Source organism: Pongo abelii, chromosome 1 (assembly GCF_028885655.2).
Source record: "Pongo abelii isolate AG06213 chromosome 1, NHGRI_mPonAbe1-v2.0_pri, whole genome shotgun sequence".
NCBI lineage: Eukaryota > Metazoa > Chordata > Mammalia > Primates > Hominidae > Pongo > Pongo abelii.
In genome coordinates this window covers 26,712,198-26,739,959 of record NC_071985.2, presented here as the reverse complement: position 1 = coordinate 26,739,959, position 27,762 = coordinate 26,712,198, and the positions used below count along the sequence as shown (strand labels likewise).

The window sequence follows — 27,762 nt, the reverse complement described above, 5'->3', positions numbered from 1 at the left end:
TTGCAGTGAGCCGAGATCACACCACTGCACTCCAGCCTGGGCGACAGAGTAAGACTCTGTCTCAGAAAAAACAAAACAAACAAAAAATATATATATTTTTTCGATTGTGGTAAGTACCATGGAAAAAAATGAAAAAAATGAAGCAGGATGGGGAGCAGGAGGTGTGAAACTGAGATAGAGGCAGTGGGGGTGGACAAGAGACTTTGCAATTTTAAACAGGGTGGCCAGAGACAGCCTCATTGAGGATATTTGAACAAAGACCTGAAGGAGGTGACGAAGTGACCCAAACAGAAAATGGGGGGAAAAGTGTCCCAGAAAAAAAATACAAGAGCCCTAAGGCAGAACTATGTTCCAGGAAATAGCAAGGAATGTGGGAGCACTTACTCTTTTCATACTTCCATAATTGCAACACCCAGTTACTCTAAAATCTTCCATTGGATTCTCAGTGCTTTGAGGGCAGAAATCAAATTTTATTCATCTTTGTATCCCCAACCCTTACTTGTTGAGTCATGAAATTGTTTAAGCTACAGTATTATTACATTATGATAATACAGATACGCACTATCTCTCCCCCTACATCCCTCCCATAAAGCAGCTCCTGTGTGTTGTATGGCCATAAGATTGCTGCCTACCCAATTAGAAATCCCAACGATCCTAGACTCTTCCTCCTTCTACACCCTCAATATCCAGTCAGTAACTAAATCCTGTCAATTCTAGTTTACATCATTATAGTGGCCCCCAATTGGTCTATTTTGCTGCAGCCTTTCCCCCCAGGTATTTCGAATGAAAAAGATAATTTGCATTCATTTCTGGATATATTAGGTAATTTTAAACTCTTGACCTCATTTTATATGTAACCTACATGTTTACAGAATTTAAGCCAATCATTACATGTTTTCATTGAAATTTGACCCTGGCAGTTTTTACAATTTGAGGACTACTAGCTAGAATCATGAAGTTCAATGGTTAGTACTGAGGTCCAACAATGGATTTGCACGTGCCTATCACCCTCACCTTCATGTTCCTAGAAATTCAAACTAAACAGCTTGCATATTCAATTTTCCTTTGTAATTTCAATTGGACATGGTATTCTTCACTTTCCATTGTGAAGTCGGCCGCCCAGTGTCAACAGCTGCTAGGTCTCACCACATCACAAGTACGAGATGGCTTTCTATTTCAAGCTATGCAATATTAGTTAATATACAGAATGGGTATACATAGGTGCTTACTGTCTAATTGGCTACAGTATGGAAGGGTGTGTTCTCCAGTAATAAAGAAAATCTTATAATTTGTCTAATTCACTTACAGAATTACTCTCTCAGTACATCTTAAGCACTCTGTAGTAGAGACAGGATTTGGATTTTCTTTTTTAAATCCCAGATTTCAGTGGTATCAGCTTGTGACCTAAGTAATCTGTTTAACCTGGGCTTCAGTTTCCTCATTTCGTAAAATGAGAATAATTATATTCTCACTGGGTTATTGCAAGAGCAAATGAAATCATGTGAAAGTGCAAAACAAATGCTAGTAGTTGTTACACATAGCAAAATGGCCCAGAGCAAGGGGTTTTGTCAGAGCTTTTTGAAACTACAGGCAATTCAAAGTCAGTACCTACACCTTTAAATTATCTTAATAGATAAAAACAAATAACTAAAACCAAATAACTATTGTGGGGACAGGATAAGAGTTTAGATCTTCCAAGTACCAAGCGTATATTCTTTCCAGAAATCATTGTGTGTCGCGGGCGGAGAGGGGGTGGGGGATGCCGGGGGTATTCTACTTATACATGGTTTCATACTCACTGAAATCTCAAACAATAACTTGCTTTAAACAAAGAATAATTAATGGCGAGTTTGCAAACAATAGCATTTTGGCAGATAGTTCCTAAGTTCAGTAAAATGTGCAAAAACCTAAGCAAGGTTTTATGTGTATATAAATTTTTTATTTTTTAAGACATCCCTGAAGTTTTCTGTGGAAACCAGAAAGGGCAAGAAATTGGTCTTAGGTTGCTCAAGGAAACTGGTACTCACTTGTACCCTGCGGCTATACATTATATACAGGAAAAGGAGGAGGGATCCAAAGAGGGAGTGGTGCTCCTGTGCGTGGTCCATTAATTCACATTTTGCTCTCTTCTGTTCACATCCTGCGCGGACTCCACCCAAGGCAACCGAGCGAGGGGGTGGGTGGGACTCACAGCCTACCAAATAACAGTCCCAGAAACCGAAACGAAATCGAGGTGGAATTCTGAAAACACGGCTCACCAGAAAGAGGGGTGGAGAAGGAGAGCGAGAGGAGACCCTTCTTTTGGCAGAAGAGGTATCCCTAGCCCTCGCTGCTTCCTGGGCACCCCCCCTCCCCTCAATCGCAAACAGTTCCCTCCTTTCCTACACATGGAAGACACACACAGAGCAAGGCCACTCATCCTTGGAACGTGGGCGGAGAACACACAAGTATTCCTCAGAGAATTTCAAAGGGAAATCGAGGAAAGGCAACCTGCGAGAGGAGGAGGAAAGGAAACTGACTGCCAAGTGGGGGACCCGCGAGACGGTGGAAAGGAACTAAGTAGATAGCCTGCTAGGGCCTGCGCCCCAGGAAAGAAGGGCTACCTGTTGAATGGAACTGTCCCTGCGGAGGCGGAGGGGGAAGAAGGCGAGTCACCCCAGAGAGCGGAGCCGTTGTCCCCAGAGCAGCCTCGCTGGGGCTGGTGGCGAGGGATCTCAGCCCCAGTGCCTGCCGAGCCCCACCCTGAGAAGCCTTGGCTGCAGATACAGTGATGAGAGACACCGACAGAAACAAGGGAGAGGCGCACGCCTGGAGCCGGTCTGGCCCGCTCCCGCGGTTAGTCACTCACATCTGATACTCGTCTATCGCCTCCACCAGCTGGCCCCAAGAGTCGAAGTCGGCGCCTCTCCTAAAACTGGCGCCCCAGCGCTGCAGCAGACTCCGGGTCACCTCCGACATGGCCGGTCCCCACCCCGTCCCCTCCCGCCCCTACCCCAGCAAGGCCGGGTTCTAGGGCGCCATCCTCCCCGGGCCTGGCCCCGACATTAACAGGGCCAGGAGGAACCGCTACGGCCACCACCGCCACCCGCCGAGGAGCCGCCCAAGCCCATTTGCCGCCACAGCCAAACTTTGCGGCTCCAAAGCGACCGCCCATCCGAGATCCCGCCCCCGAGGCCCCGCCCCGGGTTAGGTTGAGGCCGCCCCACTGCGTCGAGGGCCGTCATCGCTATTGCGGCGTTCTCCTTCGGCTCCGGAGGCAGGGGCAGCTCTTCTCTTCCTGTCTGGGAAAAAGACCATAGCTCAAAAGGAAGGCCGAGGGAGAAGTTAGAAAGGGATGATGAACGGAGCGTTTTGAGGGGACTGGGACGCCCCCGCAATACCCGCCCTTGAGCTGCGCGCACTACCGCCTCGGTAGCTGTCATGGCCGCCGGGCCACGTGACTCCGGCTTGGCGCCGTCCTGGTTTTCCGTCACTCTGGTTCTGTAGTGTGGGTTCTCCGACTCCCTCTTTTTCTCGCTTGTGGACTCCGAAATATTGCCCTTCTTCCCTTAGAAGAACTGCTGAACCGACTCTGAGAAATTTGGTAAGTATGTCAGAGGATGGGTGTTTCTCAGTAATATCTCCCGCTATTTCCCCGGAGTCTCAAGCAATAGGATCACCTCTTCTTACATTAGTCTCCATAGACCCCTGGACAGTAGGCCAAAGGTCTCCTTCTAATGCCTTGAAACAAACGACAGAAAGAAAATCCACATTGGTCACCACAAATCAGTGGCATTAACAGCTAGATCCGCTGAATCCCCTTGCCTCGCATCTCCATTGGTCATTGGAGATCTTATAATACAAGCTAAACTGGGGTTCGTTCGGCCGTTGTCTGGCCACCTCTCCCGGGTTGACAGTATCGGCTTTCCACAAAAATGCCTGTTTGGAAAGAGGGGAACTCAAGTGTTGGCGCGTGCGCACGGTCGCCGCCCGCCGCCTGGAACGGGACTGGGCACGGGAGGAAGAGGCTGGGTGGTAAACAGGAAGTGGGCGCTCAGAGCTCGGGGGCGGCGCTCAGGTAGGTTCTTCTGGGGACTCGGGGCCTCCGGAGTGGGGGTCCCTTGTTAGGAGCGGGAGTCCTCTTGTGGAAGTGTGTTAGCTTACAGTTTCGATCCGAATGTTGTATTGGTGGCTCTAAAGGCACCCTTGTCCCTGCGGGTGGGTGTGTCGTTCTTCTGTCCCACCCTAGGAACTCCCGAAAACTGAAGATCGCCGGGTCGCAGAAGGGGAGAAGATGGGGCAGGGGCAGAAACCCTCTTCTTTCCTGAAGTAAAGATACGCAAAACTTCAGACATTTTCATCCAGGAAGTAGGAGGCCGCATTAAAAGAAGTATTTGTGGAAGATTTCGCAGCATCAAGTGCTGAGTGTGATACTAGCTCTAAGTTTATTTGTAGGCACATAGATGCTGTATTAGGCTATCGGAATTTATATGGAAGATGTGTAGAAGATGATATTTTCTGAAATAACTCGTTAAATGTTTTGAGTCCTAAATAAACCTGCTCAGTTTTTCGTTGGGTACGCATTGCATTCTCTATTCATGAAGTATGTGGTGCTCCTCAAAACCGGCTTTGTCATGAATAAATAGCATAAAGGAAGCACTTGATGTAGGCATTTCATAGACTGTGCAGCCAACATTTTCTAATAATAGGAAAAGTCGATTGTCAGGCTTGTACAGTGCCTACAAATTAAATAAACCTTATAAGAATTTCTTCTCTGTTACTTCCTGGGATCTAATTGCCACGTTTAGGTCTTCGCCTGGGCTTTCTCCGTATTATCTGCTGCACTACCTACCCGAGGACATTTAGACAAGACATGCTGCTTTTGCTTTTTTTTTTTTTTTTTTTGAGACGGAGTCTCCCTCTGTCGCCCAGGCTGGAGTGCAGTGGCGCCATCTTGGCTCACTGCAAGCTCCGCCTCCCGGGTTCTTCTGCCTCAGTCTCCCGAGTAGCTGGGACTACAGGCGACCGCCACCATGCCAGGCTAATTTATTTTTTGTACTTTTAGTAGAGTCACCGTGTTAGCCAGGATGTTCTCGATCTCCTGACCTTGTGATCTGCCCGCCTCGGCCTCCCAAAGTGCTGGGATTACAGGCGTGAGCCACCAAGCGTTTTTTTTAAGTAGAAGGCATGGAACTTATTTTTTTTTTTAAGTTGGCATCTCAATTAGGTGGTGTTTCAAGTTGTTTTTTGTTTTTTGTTTTTTTTTTTCCTTTTTCGTTTTTTGAGATAGGATCTTGCCCTGTCGCCCAGGCTGGAGTGCCATGGGAAGATCAGGGCTCACTGCAGCCTACATCTCCTGGACTCAAGGGATCCTCCCTCCTCATTCTCCCCAGTAGCTAGAACCACAGGCGTGGCTACCATCCCCGGCTAATTTTTGTAGAGACAGGGTCTCACCATGTTGCCCAGGCTAGTCTCAAATTCCTGAGCTCAAGCGAGCCACCCACCTCGGCCTTCCAAAATGCTGAGATTACAGGCGTGAGCCACCACACCCAGCCCAATGTTTTCATTTTATAATAGAATTTATTGGTCAATTATTGTATTACATTTTTATTTTTAAAATATTCTTTAGGTATTTTTTGGAAAGCACATTTTATTATAGAACACATGCTATAACCAATCCACTGTTGTCAGCAATATGTTGGAAATACAGCAATTAACTTAAAACGTATTACAAGTAGCCTTGGCGATATAATCAGGGTTACCATTTGAACCCGTTTTGGAAATTACATTCATCTGGTCCTGTGCCCTTTTTACTTGCAGTTATCCAGCCAAAATCTAGTACTTTGCTATTCAAAAGTGTCTGGGGACCAGCAGCATCAGCATCTCAGGTCCTGCCCCAGGCTATTGAATTAGAGCCTGCATTTGACAAAACCACCCACCCCCAGGTGATTTTTATGTATATTAGAGTTTAAACATTACTGCTCCTATATAGGTATGTTAACATTGAAGTTATTGTGGGCAGATTTTCAGATGCTCTTCTGCTTTTTTTTATAGGCCTGATCTGAACATAGACCACCATAAATAGACAATTAAAACATACCTGAGGCCGGGCGCGGTGGCTCACGCCTGTACTCCCAACACTTTGGGAGGCCAAGGCGGGTGGATCACTTGAGGTCAAGAATTTGAGACCAGCCTGGCCAACATGGTGAAACCCCGTCTCTATTAAAAAAATACAAAATTTAGCCAGGCTAATTTTTTGAATTAAATTTTTATATTATTAAAATAGATTGTTATGCTATTTACCTTGTTTATTAAATATATTTAATTTTCGTACATTTTTTACTTTTTTGTCTATAGAAAACATCTGGAGAAAATGACCCATTGGTTTCATAGGAACCCATTAAAAGCCACAGCTCCTGTGTCTTTTAATTACTATGGTGTAGTCACTGGCCCTTCTGCTTCAAAAATATGCAAGTAAGTTTATTGATTGAACCACTCTTAGATGCAAGGTACTTTTTTTGGTTCCATGGCAATGCAGAAATATGTAACACACTGTTTCTAACTCTAAGTTTGTTATAAATTTATAAATGACATGTAAAGAGTTAAATCAGATTATTTAAACTTTGGCAGTCTTCTAGGCCTGGATCCTTAATTTTAGATGAGTAAATGAGTCCCAGAGAGGCTAAAGCAATCACAGTAAAACAGTTAATCTGTGTATTACAACAGTACAAGAGACTCTACAAAGTAGTGTATGGACATTTTTATTTTTTATTTATTTGTATTTTTATTTTTATTTTTTGAGATGGAGTTTCACTCTTGTCGCCCAGGCTGGAGTGCAATGGCTTTATCTCGGCTCACTGCAACCTCCGCCTCCTGGGTTCAAGCAATTCTTTTGCCTCAGCCTCCCGAGTAGCTGGGATTATAGGCACCTGCCACCACGCCCTGGTAGTTTTTGTATTTTTAGTAGAGACAGGTTTTCACCATGTTGGCCAGGCTGGTCTCAAACTCCTGACCTCAAGTGATCCACCTACCTTGGCCTCCCAAAGTGCTGGGATTACAGGCGTGAGCCACCATGCCCAGCTTTATAGGGACATTTTAAATTGGCCACATATTAAACTTCTTGACTTCAGAGTAAGGAGAGATCCCTATGATCTGAAATGGCCTTCAAAGTGTTCACACAGGAAAAAGTACTTGAGTTAGGCCTTGAATGAATTGTATGGCTTAGATCAAGGGTTGACAAACTGTGTCCTATGGATTTGGACCATTGCTTGTTTTTATAAATAAAGTTTTATTGGAACACAGCCAGCCCCACATTTATTGACATACTGTGTATGGCTGCCTCTGGCTGCTTTCTTCTACAACACCAGAATTGAATAGTCCCAGTGGATACCTTATTACCAGAAAAGCCTGAAATGTTTACTATTTGGCACTTTCCAAAAAAAATTTGAGTATTCTTGACTTAGATTGTCAGAGGGGAAAGGAGAACGTTATTTCTGTCAGGAAAACCTTTGTGCTGGTGATAGTGAGTACAGCAGTTTGGCTGAAACAAAAGAGATAAATGCAAAAGATGTTTTGAAGGAGGAGTCAATGGACCTGATTGACTAATTTGCCTTGGGAGGCTGAAAAGGATTCAGTCTATATGAGATACAGAATCTAGATGATTAAGACATTGGTGGTACCAATAAAGGAAAATCTGAAGAGTTGCCGCTTTTATGGGAAGAAGTGATGACAACAAAAGATAGGATAATTGGCTTATTAATCTAAACCAATGGTCATCAAACTGTTTTTAAAAGCTACATAGTATTTATTTTAGGCTTTGTGGTCCACAAACAGTCACGGCTGCATATTATTCTTTGTTCATTTTTACAGCCCTTTTAAAAATATGAAAACCATTCTTAGTTTGAGGGCTGAATGAAAATAAGCTGTGGGGTATACAGAAACCGGTTACAGTTTGTAGTTTGTCAACCTCTGATCTAGACTCCTGGAGGCAAGTCCCAACTTAGCTGTTTTATCTGTACCATTGGGCGAGTCCCTTAACTTCTTTGGGCCTAATTCCTAATCTACAAAATGAACAGCCTAAATTAAATATATCTGAGGTACATTTTTCTCAAATTCTATAATTTAAGATGAATATGACTTTAGAAGTTGAGCTGTAGGTGATGATCAAGCATCAATATGGAAATAGCCAACTATTTGAGTGCAGAATAGGCTTTACGGATTCAAATTTCTGCCTAGTCCAGGAATTGAATCACTTTCCAGCTTCTAGAGAAATACCTCAAACAATGATTAATTCATAAGCTAGCCAGTCACATTTTCAGTCAGCTGTTTGTAATTGGCAATACATACATACTTTCTTGGAATAAGCCTCCTTAGAGTTAGTACCAATCAGTAAGACTCAAGGGATGTACCATTCAGGATTAAGTCTGTGCTGTCTTCTAAACATCACTGCTACCTTATAGTCTAAATCTCAAAAGATAATATTTGAAAAGTTCTTCTTCTTCCACTCAACAAGTAATTTTGAATATGTGCTTTATCCTAGGCGCCTACCAAATTCTGGATATACAGCCTCTACTCTCTTGGTGCTTACCATTTAAATTTAGTCTTTCTTAAATGGTTTACACATATTTCAAGGGTCTTTGGTCATACCCATGTATTGTAGTTTCGGAAGCCTCACTAAGCTAATTGCCTTCTGGATTCGATTTGGAACTGGGATAGAACCAAGTGAAAGCTAATGATGGAAATCTAGGAATTGATACAGTTGAAGCTATACTAATAGGTGAGATCTCAAAAGAGAGAAAACCAGAAAGCCAAAGACTGGACATTTCTAGAGTTGGGAATGAAAAGGAGACACAGAAAAAAATATAAAAGGAACTTTAAAGAGATAAGGGGAGCACCTGGAAAATTTAGTGTTATTGGAATCAAAGGAGAAAATCATTTCAAGAAGGAAAAGGTGGATCTACAACATTTATTGCTGTAGAGAAGTAAAGGAGAATGTAGATTAGGGAGCAGTTTTAAAACAACTAATGGCCACGTTTTACATGTTCTTGATGTATATGTTGAATTACATGTCAAGCATATGTAATGTAATTTCATTTTTTAAATATTTTTATGCAGTATATTTTCACATTTTTGTGTTTTATGTCAGATTTAGAAACTTTAAGGAGGTATTAAAATGATACACAGATAAATTTTCATTTTTTCAAGAAATTTATTGTGAACTGCTTAGTTTTTTATTCTTCTTTCCCCACATCTTAAATGCATGCATTTGTTTGATTGTTTTTAATTAAAACGACATATATTTTTATTATGTAATTGAATTCATTATTTGCCCCTTTAATTGGTCCGAATTTATTTTAGTACAACTTTTAAAACAGTTATTAGAAATTTTTTCTCTAGATTTAGTCCTGATTAAATTCATTTCTGTGTATTTGGTAATCCCTTAGAGGAGGTAGGTATGTGCATGCGTGTGTGTGTTTTAAAGCTTTTACACTGAAACCTGGTGCGTGTGTGTGTGTGTGTGTGTGTGTGTGTTTTAAAGCTTTTACATTGAAACCTGGAAGCCACTTTTATGTAGATTGATTGCAGTACAGCTAACTTTACTGTCTTTTTCTATCTCTTATAAGTGACTTGAGGTCATCCAGGGCACGACTCCTTGAACTGTTCACTGATTTGAGCTGTAATCCAGAAATGATGAAGAATGCAGCAGATTCATATTTCTCACTTTTACAAGGTTAGTTATTTATATGAACTTGAGGTTTTTTAAAAAACTGTCTAGAAGTTTACATTTAATTCTTTGACTTTTCAAATTTGATTAGTTTACTCTTCCAGACTGTATTCTTTGGAAAAGGGCAAGAAGTTTCATTCAGACACCTGGAAAATTAATCTGAAAATTTTTCCCAACAGAACACTCAATATTTCTTCTAGAACTAAAATGTCTTGTACTTTTCTATAGGTTTCATAAATTCTTTGGATGAATCTACCCAAGAAAGCAAGTTACGATATATTCAAAATTTCAAGTGGACTGATACATTGCAAGGACAGGTTCCAAGGTAAGCAACACTAAGGTGGTACTAAATTGGAGCCAGTTTTTGTAACTGTGTAGCCAGTGGTTAACTCATAGCCTCTGTATTTGGAGAAGAAAAATACAGGTCTGCTCAGCGTTTTCTGTTACCAGGAAATTAATTAAAAGCATTTTACCTCAATCCTAGTACATAGTAAGTAAAAATATAATTTCTTTCTCCCAAACAAATCTATTTTTGAGGTAATCAATACAGATGTTAACTACAGTTGAACAGCCTTGACCTTTAATAACACACAAAGGATGATTTGAGGATTTAGAACCCAAACTGACATTCCGTATGTGCCTACATTCAAGCTGAGCAGAATTTAAGTTTTTCCCTTGCTTTTCTTTTGCTGATGGATACTTCATGTCTTCCATTAGTCTTTCTCTGTCTCATTCTTTCTCTCCAACTCCATACTCTTGATTCACAGTATGTTTTCTTCCTTATCTCTCTTCCCTATTTCTACTCTTTTTAAAAACTTCTCTTGAGAGCTTTCTTATCACTCACTTGAAACTATTTGTAATAGATCTAATTTTAACAGGAAATAGATCACAATGGTGTTAATTTTTTACTTACCTACTGTTTTTCAACACCATTTTGTTGTTGAAATGCCCGTATATTTTAATCCCAATTTGCTTTAGAATTACTATTTTATAAAAACAGAAAGGAAGGAGTGGAGGTTGCTGAAAGACCGGAGCAGGCTGTACATTACAACGACAAGAGTATGAACATTGGGTTTGTACATATTTAGATGCAAGTCCAGGTTTTCTACTGCATGAACATCTTCAACTATATCTTGGGGCTACAGATACAGTACTTTGTGAGAAGCAAAATAAGAAAATTTTTGTTAAGTGACTGACAACAGTACTAGGCTTATAAGACATTCATTAAATGTTCATTTCCTTTCTTCCTTCCTTGGGAATATTTTATGTAGAATTCATATTATTCTGGGATACTCAGATTTTCTAAGACCTTGTTTTCTGTTTTTTAATGTGACCCATTTGTTTTTAATCCAAAGTTAAGGATTTTTTTAAATAGACTTTTTTAAAGAATCAAACCTCTGTCATTATTTTGACAGATTCTATAATGTGTGCATTTCATAAATTTGGCATTTTTCCAACCATGCCACATTTTGATTCTGTGTAATAGTGAGCTAAAGCCGGGCGTAGTGGCTCACGCCTGTAATCCCAACACTTTGGGAGACCAAGGCAGGCAGATCACTTGAGTTCAGGAGTTTGAGACCAGCCTGGCCAACATGGTAAAACACTGTCTATACTAAAAAATATAAAAATTAGCTATGCGTGGTGGACGGTACCTATAATCCCAGCTACTTGGGAGGCTGAGACAGGAGAATCGCTTGAACCCAGGAAGCCAAGGTTGCAGTGAGCAGAGATGAAGCCACTGCACTCCAGCCTGGGCGACACAGCGAGAGTCCATCTCAAAAAAATTAAAAAATTAAAAAGTGAGCTACTGTTTAACCTTTTTTCAGCAGTTTTATGAGATAGTGAAGAATTATGTGATGAAGACTTTAATACTAAATACTCAGCACAAGTGAGACTTCTAAGTTACTTTATTCTTGATTGCTGCTTACTCAGTAGAAATCATGTTGTGAGTTTATCTGTTCTGAAAAATATTTTTTCCATTATAGTTGCTATGACTACTACTTTTATGTGGTGTCATAGAAATGGAGTGTTTGGAAACAAGGCATGTTGACATAAATGAAGGATTATAAAGGAAGAGAGTTACTCATGAGACTTCACATAAATTAGCCAAATTGTTATTTAAAAGTTATAAATTAGACATGTCCACTAGATCTCCAGATGTAATTCATTTGATAGTTTCAGTGCAGAAAATAATAAGCTATTAAACTATGTATTAAATTTTTTTCAGGAAGATAAAAGTGTTTTGAGAAGTTTGTTCATAACTGTCATTTTTGGATGTTATAATCTATACTAAACAAGACAGTTTAGAAATTATTTTTTAATTACTACATATTTTATAACACTTTTTTTTCATTAAAAACATTGCCATATCTCCATTTATCTTAAGACAGGGGCAAGAAGTAACTAAAAAATAAAAAGTAGAATGATAATCTGATTTCTTCTTTTTGGGTAGCTTTTCTGTGTCTTAGTATTACATGTGTAAAATAAGGATATTCTGCTTTCTTCATCAGTTGAGATAAATGAGATCATGTGTAAAAAATTTTCAGGTTCTTCTAAGAACAATAGTGAATATATATTGTTATGGATATCTTATTTGCTTGATATGCTTTTGCCATCTTTATTTCATACTTCGTAATAGAATCTGAAGGAAACAAGGTATAAAACATACTTGTGTTCAGGACCTTTTTCTGGAATACTGATTGGCTAGGCATTCAGAATCTTATACAGTTTGCCTTCAGCTTGCTTTTTGCCCTTCTTTTCCTGGATTTCTTTTTTACATACCATCTGCTCCAGTCAAGCTCATTGGGTCACTTCTATCAGAAAATTTTTTATACTCCTCTTGTGCTTTGATAGCATTGTTTCCTCACCTGGGATGTCCTTTTGCTTCCCTTCTAGTCATCTTTCCAGGGACAGTTCAGATTTTATATATACCATTAAACCTTCTTAATTATTCTAGCCTGAAACGATCTCTCCTCTGAATTTGATTTTTCTAAAATGTTATATAAGAGCCACACCTTTGAGAATCGACTGAGTACTTGTTAAAAATACGATTCTAAGCCCCATCCCAGGCTTTCTGACTCTGGGATTAAGGCCCAGAAATCTGTATTTTAAAAGCTACTCTATGTACAGTAAACTTTGGGAGCTCCTATTCCCATGCTTATTATTAAGTACATAGTACCTTCTGGACCATTATACTTAGCCATGTGTAGTTAATTACCTGTACATCTTATCTCCCCATCTATATTAAACACAACCATTTTCTTCATACATACCAGTTAGCCTATACTTCTTTGTAATTTTGAGTCGGATGTCCAATAGGCTTCATGGTGTGATGTCTCGATAATTGACAGAACTTAATGATCATGTTTATAATTCCAGTGCCCAGCAGGATGCTGTTTTTGAATTAATTTCCATGGGATTTAATGTAGCTTTATGGCATACCAAATATGCTTCAAGACTGGCTGGAAAAGAAAAGTAAGTTAAAAGGAGAGGATTGTGTACATCTGTGTTATTTTTCAAGTATATGGCACTTCATTATTTTAAAAATCTATTTTAAAAAGTATCACTTTGGACATGTGAAGGATTGCCTTGTAATGTTAGTATTTTGAGTGTCAGAATTATGGCACCTAGTGTTAAGAGGTAAAATAAATTTTAAAAGTCTTGTCATATGGAAGATCTTGCTAAGTAAGACCCTAAATCAAGAACCCATAAAGTAAAGCATGACTATTTAACTACATCAAAGGACCATAAACAAAGTTAAAAAACAGATGACAAGATTGGTCAAAAACATTGCAATTCATATGATAAATTGTTTGTTTTTATAACGTATACTCTTATAAATCAGCAAAGGAAAGACTGTCAAATCAATTGAAAAGTAAAGGACATGAACAGGCAATTCACAGAAAGCAAGTACAGAAGGCTAGCAGTATGTGAAAAGATGTTTTGCAGGATTAAATAATTATAAAAGGTGATACAATTTTTATAATAGCTATAGTGGATACAGCAATAGGAAATTGTCAATTTATGGTTCATCCATACATGGGAATAGTATGCAACCACTTGAAAATGATGTCAGATTGTATGTGCTGATGTAAAATTATCTCTAAAGTAAATTAGGTGATTAAAATAAGAGCAGAGTAATGATTATAGCTACCATTGTGTATCTATGTGTTTCTTAAGCATGTATATGCATTAAGTGTATAATATTTTGTCTTGTTTATATACAAATATCCGTAAGGAAAAATAAGGCTTTGTCTGGATTTTATTTTGTTTTGTTTTTTGTAGAGGTGAGTTCTCACTATGTTTTCTGGGCTGGTCTTGAACTCCTAGCTTCAGGTGATTCTCCTGCCTTGGCTTCCCAAAGTACTGGGATTACAGGCATGATCCACCATGCCTGGCTGCAGATTTTACGCCTAGTTAGGGTCTCTCCTTTTTCATGTGTAGTATCTTCTTTTTGGAGACATATTGACATGCTTTTGCCATCTTAATGTTACTTTCATGTCATATACTTGTTTTCAAGACCTTTTTGTGGAATACTGATTGGCTTAGCATTCAAAATCCTTTACAGTTTTTACGAGTTTCCTATAAATGTACATTTCATGTGCATTTGTTCCTTTTCTAGATGTCAAAATTAAATTTTTTTGGTGGCGGGGGAATGGAGTGCCGCTCTGTTGCCAGGCCAGGCTGGAGTGCAGTGGCGCGATCTTGGCTCACTGCAACTGCCGCCTCCTGGGTTCAAGTGATTTTCGTGCCTCAGCCTCCCAAGTAGCTGGGATTACAGGTGCCTGCCACCATACCCAGCTAATTAGGGTTTTGCCATGCTTGCCAGGATGGTCTCAAACTTCTGGCCTCAAGCAACCTGCCCGTCTCAGCCTCCCAAAGTGCTAGGATTACAGGCCTGGCCTCAAAATTAGATTTTTTTAAAAGGAAGAAAATTAGCAGTGAGAAACGTAAATGACTACTTTGGATGTATAATAATGTATTGGTTGTTGTGTTTTAATACCAGAAATGGAATTCATCCTCTAACTAATGTAACCCCTATCTTTAAGTATAACAGAAGATGAAGCAAAAGAAGTTCATCGAAGCCTAAAGATTGCAGCTGGGATTTTTAAACATTTAAAGGTAAAACAAACAAACAGAAACCATTATTTGCTCTTAATGCTTTAATTCTTGAATAATTTTTCTTTTGGGGGGATATGGGGAAAGAATTGTTTCATTATATTAAAAAAGGTACTATGTGTTCTGTTTTCCTTATGTTAAGTATGTTATTGATGAGTGCAGCCAGTTACTAAATATTAAATGTCTCCATTTTTGTTTTAAAATAACCAGTGACTTTTACAATTAGAAAACTTAAGTTCTAGTGCTCTGCTTATTTTTCTGTGTCTTTGAAAAGACAGGAAAGCAGAAATATTGATGGTTCTTACCTACCTCATTGCTCTCCACAGAAATTACCAGGAGCAGTCCTGATTCTGCAAAACCAAACTTCTGATTGTATGCTCTGTATCTCACTAAAAACATTAGAGGGACAATCAGTGCACTCTAATTGTATTAAATAGCCAGGAGATGTGATGGGAATTAGGAGAAAGAATATTGTGTCTTTTAAACAATGTCCCCCTACTTTATTCTAATTAAATCACTTTATTGAAGGCCTCCTAGAGGCCAGTGTTGAGTTTTTTCATAGTAAAATATAAGATGCTTTTATAGTGATTAGAAAGCTGTGATCCTGAATTAGATGTAGAATTGTGGGATTTTTTTTTCTTTATATCTTTTTTTTTTCTTTGAGACAGAGTCTTGCACTGTTGCCCAGGCTGGAGTGTAGTGATGCGATCTTGGCTCACTGCAACCTCCGCCTCCTGGTTCAAGCAATTCTCTTGCCTCAGCCTCCCGAGTAGCTGGAATTATAGGTGTCTGCCACCACGCCCAGCTAATTTTTTGTATTTTTAGTAGAGACGGGATTTCACCATGTTGGTCAGGCTGGTCTCAAACTCCTGACCTTGTGATTCACCCGCCTCGGCCTCCCAAAGTGCTGGGATTACAGGCGTGAGCCACCGCACCCAGCCTCTTTATATCTTTAATTATTAATGTGAATGAACAATTCAGGCTATCCCGCAAAAGGAATTTTGGTTACTATTTCAGTTAACATTTTTCAAGATGATAGTGTGACTTGCGTATCTCAGCAGTCTATCATGACTTAAATTTTGCTTTTGAATTTCTTGTTCTTATAAAAACTGAGTTTTAATATACAGGAACTTTTATTTATAAGCTTACTGTTGTTAGTTTTTATAGTTTTTGTTTATACTCTGAATTTCTACTAAGCCTCCAAATTGAATGTCTCATAACTTTCATTTTCTTCATCTCTAACAACTGGATTAAAATAAAATTTGGCTGCTTTGTTTTTTGTCTTTTTTGTTGTTGTTCTCAGGAAAGTCATATCCCAAAACTCATTACACCTGCAGAAAAAGGAAGAGATTTAGAGTCACGACTCATAGAAGCATATGTTATTCAATGTCAGGCTGAAGCTCAAGAAGGTATCCTAAATATTGTAAGATTTTTTAAAATGAAAGTCTATATTGTCATTTAATTCCTCTTTAAAAATCAGAAGTTGGGCATTGTGGCTTATGCATGTAGTCCCAGCACTTTGGGAGGTCAAGGTGGGCAGATCACTTGAGCCCAGGAGTTCAAGACCAGCCTGGGCAACGTGGCAAAACCCCAGTTCTATAGAAAATACAAAAATTAGCTGGGCATGGTGGCACGTTCCTGTAGTCCCAGTTCCCCACAAGGCTGAGATGGGAAGGATTGCTGGAGCCTGGGAGGTCAAAGCTGTAGTAAGGCAAGACTGTGCCACTGCACTTCACCCTGAGCAATGGTGTGAGACCCTGTCTCAAAACAATTAATTAATTAAATAAAAATCAGAATTAGCCAGAATCAGGCTTTAGATTTTGAGAAATTTTAGAATGAGGAATAAGTTTACCTTTAGCGTTTGCCTTCACTCTTAGTTAGCAGGAAAGGCCTTACAGTTTAATGGCTCTTTTTAAGAGGATTTTTATTTCATGTTATTTCTGATAGTACAACATTAATTCTTTAATTCGTCTTTTCTCTCTCTACTGTGCTCATTCTTTTTTCTCTTTCACTCGTTGGGTTACCTTAAAGTCTTCACCTTTCAATGTCAAGTAATAATGACACTCAACGTGAAACAATTAAGAAACTTTGTAGGCTTTTGTTTTTCTTTATTTCAAACTCTAGTCTTCCTCTGAAAACGGCTGGGCTGGTGGCTCATGCCTGTAATCCCAGTAATTTGGGAGGCCGAGGCAGGAGAATTGCTTGAGCCCAGGAGTTTGAGACCAGCCTGGGCAGTATGGCAAGACCTCCATCTCTACAAAAAATTATTTAAAAAATTAGCCAGTTGGCTGGGTGTGGTGGTGGCTCACGCCTGTAATCTCAGCACTTTGGGTGGTCGAGGCAGGCAGATCACCTGAGGTTGGGAGTTCGAGACCAGCCTGACCAACATGGAGAAACCCCGTCTCTACTAAAAAATACAAAATTAGCTGGGCATGGTGGCGTATGCCTGCAATCCCAGCTACTCGGGAGGCTGAGGCAGGAGAATCGCTTGAACCTGGGAGGCGGAGGTTGTGGTGAGCCGAGATCGTGCCATTGCACTCTAGCCTGGTCAACAAGAGTAAAACTCCATCTCAAAAAAAAAAAAGAAATCAGCCAGGTGCCATGGCATCCATGTGTAGTCTCAGCCACTCAGGAGACTGAAGCAGAAGGATCACTTGAGCCCGAGAGTTTGAGGCTGCAGTAAGCCATGATCAAGCCACTGCACTGCATCGTGGGTGACAGCAAGACCCTGTCTCAAAAAAAAAAAGAATTTGCTGTTAGGTCATGCTGTTTTGTAATAGTGATTCTCTCTGATTAGCTAGTAATTCGCTGATGATTTATTTAAAGAAATGGCATTGGAACCAACAAGCTCAGTGTTTTTTGTTAATGTTTGCATTTTCTATAACTTTGTACGTTAAAATGTTTAACAAACTGTATTAAAATCCAAGAGAGATTATCAGACTGTCTTTTGCTATTATAATTGAATTTAGGATGAGTAGAGTGAGATTAATTATAGATTCACTTTATTGTGTTCGGTTACAGTAACAATTGCCCGAGCAATTGAACTAAAACATGCTCCTGGACTAATTGCTGCACTGGCGTATGAAACAGCCAATTTCTATCAAAAAGCTGGTAAGCTTCTAATTCTGTTGTTACATTTTTAGTCTTTAGATTTTCAGATTTATTTGATCTTGAATTAATAGGGAACAAAACAAAAGGGTTCTCAGATTCTGTCATTATTTGCAAAACTGGAGTAATATTTTATTTATTGCATTTAAAATAGAGCTGTTCATATTTAGTATGCTGCATAACTTCTAATGGAAGAGAAAACCAGTGATGTCTAATAAAATTATACAGCTTTTTTGCTTGAAATTTTTTTTTAGTCTTTATAACAACCTTATAGTTACTATGCTTTAGACAAGAATCTGAAATCCAGAGAGTTAACATGACCCATAATTTAACTGCTAGAAAGTGGAAGATTGGGCGTAGAACACAGCTACTGTGATAAGCCTATTACTCTTCATTTACTTGTTTAGGAAACATACATGTGTTTTTATTTATGGGATAGTTACTGTTTTTGTTGCTAAGGAGAGGTAAATAGAAAAGATCTGCAGTTTAGGGAAGAAGACAAACATGTAACCCCGTTATTATATCCTGAAGTAAGACATCACAGCAGTGAATTAGGAACCTTAACAAGCTGGGCATGCTAAAGAAGGACTCTAGAAGAAGATGCTTTAGCCTTATTGTGAAGTGTAAATAAAAGTCTTATGTTCCCTAGGAAGCTTTGGAGTTTGGGTGTAGAATTCTATAGTAAGTACAGACATAAGAAAGAACTTAGCACATTCTGGAAACTTCAGACAGTTGCTGTTACCTGAAACACAGGATGAGTGGTAGGAGAAGAGTTTGAAAAAGTATGCATGCTTGGAATCAAACACTGGTTTGTAAGCCATTCTGTAGATACTTGGGACCTATTAAAAGATTAAAAGCCTGACTTGATTGGATTTGAATTTAAGAAAGGTCCCTATAGTTGCAGTATTAGAGATAGGCTTGCTACATGAAGGAGTAATAGGCTAACTTAACTTGGCACTTAAGAAATTCTTAAAGTTTATGAAGGAAATGATGAAAGCTTTGGCAAATACAGCAAAGTAGCAAATAGGAAAAAATAGATTTGAGAGATGTTTGGTAGAAGGATATGTGAGTGAATGTGTGTGTGTTTCACATAAAATTCAGTGATGGGGGTAGAGAGGAGAGTATCCTATTTCTGATTTGAGTGACTAGACTACTATTTGCTTTGCTATATTATATATTTTTTTAATTAGCTAATATAACGGTATAAACAATATTCACTTTGAAGTTCTTGGTCACAATCTGTTTTTATCATTATCTTTAAATTAAAGTTGTATTAACCATCAAAGCAAAGAGCTGCCATAGTATTTAACCAATCTTGTGTAACTTAAAGTGTAGATTTGGGAAAATCAAGTAAAGGTGTTTTTTAAAAAAAGAATTCTTGAGTTTTAGACTTGAATGGCATTCTTTCTGCTTTTATCATCAGAACACATGAACTAAAAGTCTTCTAGTGAATCAGGGTGAAATTATATTTTGCTTTTTAAAATGTAACTTTAGATCATACTTTATCCAGTTTGGAGCCTGCATATTCTGCCAAATGGAGAAAATATCTTCACTTGAAGATGTGTTTCTACACAGCTTATGTAAGTATTCACAACGCTAAAAACAATGTAAATTATTGTTTCTCCAGCCCTTGGAGTGCCAGGTCTCTCATCTCACCAGAGTCTTTCATTAGCATTTTACAAATAATGGACAGCTAACTCTCAGTAAATGTTCACTGAGAGTCAGTGCAACCATTGTGAACTAAAGTGGGTGGAAAGAGATGATGTAGGATTATAGAAGTGGATTATAGCAATACAATTATTGTTTGATTGAAAACCCACTTGCAGCATACTTAATGAAATTCTTTCAATTGTTTCATCCTGTGCATTGAGAAACATATTTACTAATTCTAATATTAAGGCATATCACACAATATATCACCTAGCTTAGTGAAGAACCATCAATAAACATCATTTTGGAAGTTATGTATCAGTCTGTTATACCCACCAAACTTAATTGTTTTGTTAATTAGAATATCATATGAGAGATCATCAAGAACCTTTTTCAGGTCTGAGTAGATATTTCTTATACCTCCTTCTTCCTCTGCATTAGCACAATAATTTCCTCCTTTATCTACTATTTCCTAATTTTAAATACAGATTTCAGCAAATAACTTTTGCTCAGTACATGGTTAGAAAGCTGTTTGGGCTCAAGACTTGACATATTTCCACCTTTTCTATGAACAAAGGTTGGGGAAGAGCTAAAATGTAAGGGATTGCATTGATACTTAAGTGTATGAAGGTACTAATTTATCTGATAGATACATAATAATAGGGGAAAGCATCTTGGAGAGAATGAATAAAAAATTTGTTTATTTCATCAGGCTTACTGTTACCATGGTGAGACTTTATTGGCTAGTGATAAATGCGGTGAAGCAATCAGGTCTCTCCAAGAAGCAGAAAAATGTAAGTATTCCTGCCAGAATATTAACTCCCCTTTAAAAAACAAATGACTTTATCATAAAAGGGAATATGTGCTTAAAGAGATTTTGGCTGAGTTCATGAAAGGGAAATGGGAATGGGTGATGTAATTGGAGAAAAGAAAAAAATGTTTCAAAAACCTAGAACCTGTAGAAAATACACACCTTCTACTTACAGTATTATTATTGGTATTGCTATTATATTAGGTAAAGAGCAGTAAATGTCTTACTACCTCCAGTTTAAAGCGTTGTAGGGATAAATAGGCAGTGTTAATTATAATCAAAAGACTTTATATCTCTTTCAAATGCAGTGTATGCAAAGGCAGAAGCACTGTGTAAAGAATATGGAGAAACCAAAGGACCTGGACCAACAGTCAAACCTTCAGGACATCTATTCTTTAGGAAACTTGGAAACCTTGTGAAGAACACCCTAGAAAAATGTCAGAGAGAAAATGGATTTATGTGAGTACAGCTTAATATTATTTTAGTAATATTAATATTATGTTGATTTATAATTATATTAAAATATTAATATTTTAGTAATATCATTTCTGTTAGTCTCTATTCCCAAAAGTTTTATGTTGAATAGCACTCATGGGCTAGGCGTGGTGGCTCACAACTGTAATCCCAGCACTCTGGGAGGCCAAGAAGGGTGAATCCCTCAAGCCCAGGAGTTTGAGACCAGCCTGGGCAACATGGCAAAAACCTGTCTCTACAGAAAATACAAATAAATTAGCTGGGCATGGTGGCACACGCCTGTAAATCCAAGCTACTCAGGAGGATGAGGTGGGAGAATCATCTGAAGCTGGGAAGTCAAGGCTGCACTGAGCCATGATTAAGTCACTGCACTCCCGCCTGGGCAAGAGTGAGACACTGTCTCAAATATATATAGTATTTACATTTCACGTTAATTTTCTCTTTAAATTGACGATACATTTCAATTGTGTAGGGCCTTTTATTCTACTTAGGATGATAATATATAAAAGCAGACTTTAAAATTAAAACATGAGTTATTAACATAGAGTTCACTTCATTAGGACACTCACAGTGTCCTGATTTTCTCTTAACTCTGTTTCCCTGCCATTCTTCCTCCATATGTTTTAAATATATCTTCTCAACCTCCTTTGCATATTCATCTCACTCTGGTTTCAGCTACCTATAAAGAAGGAAAATAAATTTTCTCTCCAGTTTTTCTTGTTTTTTTTTAAGAGGTTTTCCATTATTAAATCAGTGCTGTTCAAATAGTAGATCACCATCTGTGTAGGTGGGTAGACTCAATCTCATTCCTGCTTTTATCTCCTTACATTCTTCCCCTTATATTCTTCATCTAGTCATACTGAGCTTTTCACTTCCTTAAGCATGCCTAGTTCACCTTTAATCAGTTCCTTTGGAAGGAGTCAGTGAACTTAATTCTGGGTTAATTCCCCTTGTCTGCATTCTCATGGCACTCTACATCCATGTGGTAGCTCCAATTACATTGCATTGTAATTGACAAAAGTTTCTTGACTTTTTCACTTTCCTACATAAGGCAGAAAAACCTGTTCTCCATCATTAAATTGTCATTGTCCCAAACAGGACCTTACATATTAGGCACTCAAATAATGAACAAATGAATGAATTGCTATTTAAATTATTTTTTGCAGTTACTTTCAAAAAATCCCAACAGAAGCCCCACAGCTGGAACTCAAAGCAAATTATGGTCTCGTAGAGCCTATACCTTTCGAATTTCCTCCTACAAGCGCTCAGTGGACACCAGAAACATTGGCTGCATTTGATCTCACCAAAAGACCCAAGGATGACAGTGTATGAGATTGTTTTTGTTTTTTTTCCCTTTCATTCACAAAAGTTTAAAAGAAAATTCAGAGTTAGCATTTTGATATTTTTCTCTAAATAGGTACATATCTTTGTCTAAATGTTAAGTTAGCTAGTTATAGTGCTTAGTGTAATCTGTGGTAGAACATTCTCAGAGATAAGACCTCTAGGCCTTAAATGTCTTCTGGTTTTCTACATAATGACATTCTTTTCAACACATTATCTTGCCTCTTTACAACTTGTCAGTGCCTCCTTTAAGAAGAATGTGGGAGAAAAGATCATCCATGTTTATACTGCTATAGCAATACTCTGTTTTTGTTTTAGCAAATTGCAGAGCATTTGCAGATTTGGCCTAATTTAAGTATTCTGTGAATCCAGGTGTAAAATAAGAATGCTTTTATTTATTGGTATCTAAGTACATCTTGGTGTTCTAAATCAAATAGTAAATTAAGTGGAAATTTTGAGGTCTAACTACCAAAAGACTAGGGATCTGTGACAAATGAATAGGAATTATTTTACAGCCATTGCTCCTTTTTTGAGATTGAATTGTGTTTATATAATTTCCTTTCCATATTAAAATTTATTCCTTAAAATAACTATCTTTATATTCTGTTCAGCTATAAAATAATGCCCTAAGAGATAGCCTATTGCTGTCATAAGTTATGTCTAAGCTTTAGGGTTCTACATGTATAGAAAGATCACTTAGAAAAAAGTGTGGAGTAAGAGTACCATTAGCTTGGTTTTTGCCTGCCAAACTAGGTTTTCATCTCTACTGAAATGTTTTTTTCTGATTATATCTTAAAATGAATTGGTCTGTAGTTTCTGGAAATAGCTTTGTCAGTATCCGTGTTATGTAATTTAATATAGCATCTTTTAAAAGTCTGAAATGGAAAAGATTTAGTGTTTGTTTTCTCAATATTAGTTTATGTACTTAAACTGTGGTTTTTTTCTCCCTAGACTAAACCCAAACCAGAAGAAGAAGTGAAACCTGTGAAAGAACCAGATATCAAACCTCAAAAGGACACTGGGTGCTACATCTCCTAAAATACTCCTAAAATACAATTTGCACTTAGAATTTCTCTAGCAGTAGATAAGATAAACCACAGAATTTCAGTTCTTATTTCTCAAAATGATTTCTCTGAAGCTTGTAGAATAACTATTACATTCAGAGGGTTATCTGCCTTCAGCTTAGTTGTTCTTGATTTTTAATACAGTGGAGATGTTTCTTGCTTTGTTTTCAGACTCCTTTTTAATCAGGACAACATTTGAAAGATTTTATTGTGCCTCTAAAGGGTATATTTGGGGATTGGGTCTTTTTGTTAAACTCTGGATAGTAGTAAGTTTCAGGTCAGTATAGGCCCAAATCATGTGGTTTCAGGTAAGTTTTTGTTTTTTCTTTTCTTTTCTTTTTTTTTTTTTTTTTTTGAGGCGGAGTCTCCCTCTGTTGCCCAGGCTGGAGTGCAGTGGCACGATCTCGGCTCACTGCAACCCTCCACCTCCTGGATTAAAGTGATTCTCCTGCCTTAGCCTCCCGAGTAACTGGGATTACAGGCACGCACCACTACACCCAGATAATTTTTGTATTTTTAGTAGAGACGTGATTTCACCATGTTGGCCAGGCTGGTCTTGAACTCCTGACCTCAGCTGATCTGCCCACCTTGGCCTCCCAAAGTGCTGGGATTACAGGCGTGAGCCACTGCACCTGGCCTCAGGTATGTTTTTCTATCTACACACAAAAAATTTATTTTCCTTCCTCTTATTTGATATCAGAAGAATGACAGGAATCAGTTTTTAACAGAGATAGTTTTTCCATTTCTCTATTGTGTTAATCAGAGCACAGGCTTACATTCTCAGTCATTTATCTTTTCTGGTGGAGAATAAAAAGTCACTTACAGTTAAAGATCAGAAAATTATCACACCAAATCCTTTACATATGTTAGAACCAATAATTTACTCAAAAATCAGTTTTTATAGGTATGTTGGCACCTTATCCAAGAACTTATCCCTGTTCCAGTACCCCTGTGCTTCATTCAGTATCAGTAACCCTGCAATGATTTTTACAAATATCTTTTTCTAGTGGATTTTTTACTTAGAGGAAAGAACTTTGTAATAGCTCTTAATGTTTATATATAAGAGAAGACAGAATGGAAAATGTTTTTTGAAATCAAATATTGCATGATGTAAAGAAAAAACTTTAAACTTAAATGAGTAGGATGTCCTGAATTACACTGGTAACTCTCTACTTCTTTATTAAAGAAGTTATAGTAAGATGCCTTTGTTACCTGATTTCAGTGTACATTGTTTTTATGTGGTTTTCTGATAATGTCCTGTCAGAATTGTATTGGCTTAGGCCAAAGGCCATAGCAAAAACATAGAGAACAAATATAGATACAATATGATCTTAAAAATAGATTGTAACATTTTAAACAGTTTAGTAATTTGGGAAATAGTGGATGCATAATACTTTAACAGAAGTCACACATCTGTAGGTTTATCTTTTGATTATTCTGCTGAAGCATTAGATAATTTTTCTATTATAAGTGACAGATTGACTCAATATAAATAAGTAGCGTACACTAAAAGCTTACTATGTGCCAGATACTGTGCTGGACACTTACATAGATAAGCCATTGAATCCACACAGCAGCCCTGTGAGAAATAAGTAAAATCTGCATAAAGTGTTGAAATAGGAATATACATTTCATTATGAAAAATGAATAGATTATGCCTATCTGAATCAATATTGCATTCAAATAAGTGATTACTTAAATCATATATCATAGTTTACACTCCTTAAAAAAGGTACATAAATTCAGTGAGGTTTTTTTCTTAACATACAGAAGTAGTAAATACTGCTTGCAGTATAATATTAATAATGGAAGCTGCAGTTTCCAGAATAAGTGGAGTAATAACTAAACAGACATTTAATTTTATTTCAGTATCTATGGAAAAAACACTTTATTAAATCTCCGTGTATTTTATGTTGTCTTTATTACAGAATCACTTGTCTGTTTGTTGTGTGCCACTTACTGACAGAACTGTAAACAGTACTTGATGCCAGCTCTTTACTCTCTGGCTGTGGGACCTATTTCTCTTAGGTACTTGTGCTTATTAATAATCTACTTACTAAATTTTCACATTGACATTTTTGGGGATGATACTACCATATATGAAATGGAAAATGTAATATGCTCAGTGCTTCTGTAAAATGCAGCAATACTGGTATTACTTTATGTCAGTAGGCATCTTTGACATGAGCATATAAATATTTTGTTGACTCAGCAAAGGTGACACTTTGTGACTAAAGTATCCCATTATATATAATGTTTTTTGAAATGTTGGAAATTTTGGGGAATTATCAAATGTATAAAAGTTGCATGAAGGTTATAGAGAGGTGTAACTGTTAACTATTACATGGATTTCATACTAGGCAGTGACAACTAACATGTTACTTCAGCTAAAAGTATATAATGGGTTGTCTTTTTATTTATGAAAATAAAAGTAATTTTACTTACAATTTCATTGAGATCTTTTGTTTTTCGACAAATATTTTTATACTTACTAAGCCAGTAACAGTTAAAACAGCGCAAAATTATTCTTCACAGTAATGTTTTAAAATGACAGATAACGAGGCATGGTGGCTTACGCCTATAATCCTAGTACTTTAGGAGACTGGGGCGGGAGGATTGCTTGAGCCCAGGAGTTGAGACCAGCCTGGACAACGTGGTGAAACCCTGTCTCTGCAAAAAATAAAAAATTAGCTGGGTATGGTGGCACGTGCAGTGAACCACAGTCATGCCACTGCACTCCAGCTTGGGCGACACAGTGAGGCCCTGTCAAAAAAAAATAAAATGACAGAAACATTTGCATCAATTGTTTTATGCTTCATGGGTTCATTAAATATTCAACGCTCCTTGACTTGTTCAGTTTCTACTTACGTTTATTGGCACCTATCACTTCTTAATCTCAAAGGATTTTGATTGGCCTTTTAATGTCTTGTGCTTAGTAATATCCAATATGATGCAGTATTTGTACTATGGTACGCTAAGCTAAAGAGTTTATCATTATTGCTGTACAATAATCTGTAGAAAACTTTATTCCTTGCAAACTTGAGGCAGCACTTTTAGCGTTGTATAAATGCATGCAGAAATAATACCATATTCAGAATTCTTTTAGAATTAGAGTACTCATGCTTTAGAAAATACTGCGTTTCTTATCTCTTAATATGTGTAAAATAAACTTGGAATGTCACTTTGGGTTACCATAAGTTTGTATCTAAAGATTTTATTTGACATTTGAATAATTTGCTTAAAATTTAAATTTTTATGTAAGAATGTTATAAAGGGATCAAAATAGTTAATCTGGAAGGGGAGTTGACAAATTATAAAACGGAAAACTATATTTGATTGTGCATCTCCAAAAAGCCAGAGCTATCACTTTTTAATGTATCTAATGCCTGTGATTTGCTTGAGGTCGGTAGAAGCTTATATAGTCACTTTCAGAGCACTCCCCAGAGAAAATGTCAAGACTTGAATTTGCTTCTCTAATGCAGAGCTTCTCAAGTAGTTTGTCTCAAGCTATTGATCGAAGCCTTCTAGGGGGCTAGCTGGGCAGCACTTAAGGTGGCTGGAGCTCCCAGGCTGGTCGCCTCCAGAATTCCAAACAAATAATTTTCTCTATCTGCCATGATGTAAAAAATGTTGTGAAACACCACAGTGGGACAGGCATGGACACATATGCAGGCAGTGGGGTGCATGTATGTGGTTTAATACTGAAAATAAGGATACAAAAATCCTGCCAGGTGATGCTCCTGTAATTCTCAAGGAGCGGCAGTGATTTGTTATTTCACATTTTTCCTCACTCTACCCTTGCCCCCGACACACACACTGCAAGTCACTGATTGGAGCAGGCCAGTTCCCTCAGGTGAAGGGGCCTAGAGAAATGTCAGTGAATACTGCGCTGTGAAACTGCATCTGAGGCGCGCAGTGGGGCTTTGGTTCTCTCCTCTCACCAGGGGTTTGACCTTTCAACCACCTCAGAAAAAAGGAAAGGTGGAAGCAGGAAGGGGGACCAGCAGCTCCGGGCAAGCAACGCTAATTAGCTCCAGCGTAATGACCCAACATCAGTTCTTAGCTGAATTTTAACAGTCCATTTGAAAACATTTTCTAGATAAATGAAAATGGAAAGAACTCTAGAAAATGTTTAAGTGTTACATACTTAAAATAGTATATTTACTTATTGAAGTTAAATGCCAAGATGTAGAACTAGTGTGTTATTTTCTTGGTACAGATTACAATGCTGTTTCAGTGAAGGAGCTAATTAAAATGAAATGATTAGTAGATAGATGTAATCAGAAAAATATTAAATGAAGATAGTAATTTCTAAAGCAGGAAATAAAGACAGTTACAAGTCTGTTCTTATTTTTCCAATCTGTTGTATAACTCCTCCCACCCATTAACCTTAACTAAATGTATGATTCATTTGTTAAACAAATACTGAGTTCCAGCTATGTGTAAGGCATTGTAGGGGCAGAAGATACAGCAGTGAACGTTAACAGGTAAAA

At 38.0% G+C, this 27,762-nt stretch overlaps 2 protein-coding genes across 6 annotated transcripts in view; one reads left to right on the top strand and one right to left on the bottom strand.

The window, feature by feature from the left end:
- Positions 1 to 3,095, bottom strand: part of AIDA (axin interactor, dorsalization associated) — a 44,149-nt gene extending 41,054 nt beyond the window's left edge. The window contains 1 exon segment of the mRNA NM_001132174.1: positions 2,849 to 3,095. Coding sequence (NP_001125646.1) covers positions 2,849 to 2,958 — 110 coding nt within the window. The 5' untranslated portion in view covers positions 2,959 to 3,095.
- Positions 3,096 to 3,231: 136 nt separating this feature from the next.
- On the top strand, positions 3,232 to 26,037 carry BROX (BRO1 domain and CAAX motif containing). 5 transcript variants are annotated; one of them, NM_001131616.1, is given in 13 exon segments: positions 3,232 to 3,583; positions 6,337 to 6,453; positions 9,603 to 9,709; positions 9,932 to 10,028; positions 13,082 to 13,177; positions 14,752 to 14,824; positions 16,125 to 16,230; positions 17,843 to 17,932; positions 19,424 to 19,509; positions 20,292 to 20,373; positions 20,699 to 20,849; positions 22,031 to 22,190; positions 23,157 to 26,037. In NM_001131616.1, coding segments are annotated over 12 exon segments (1,236 nt in total). In that variant the 5' UTR covers positions 3,232 to 3,583; positions 6,337 to 6,352; the 3' UTR covers positions 23,244 to 26,037.
- The last annotated feature ends 1,725 nt before the right edge of the window (positions 26,038 to 27,762 follow it).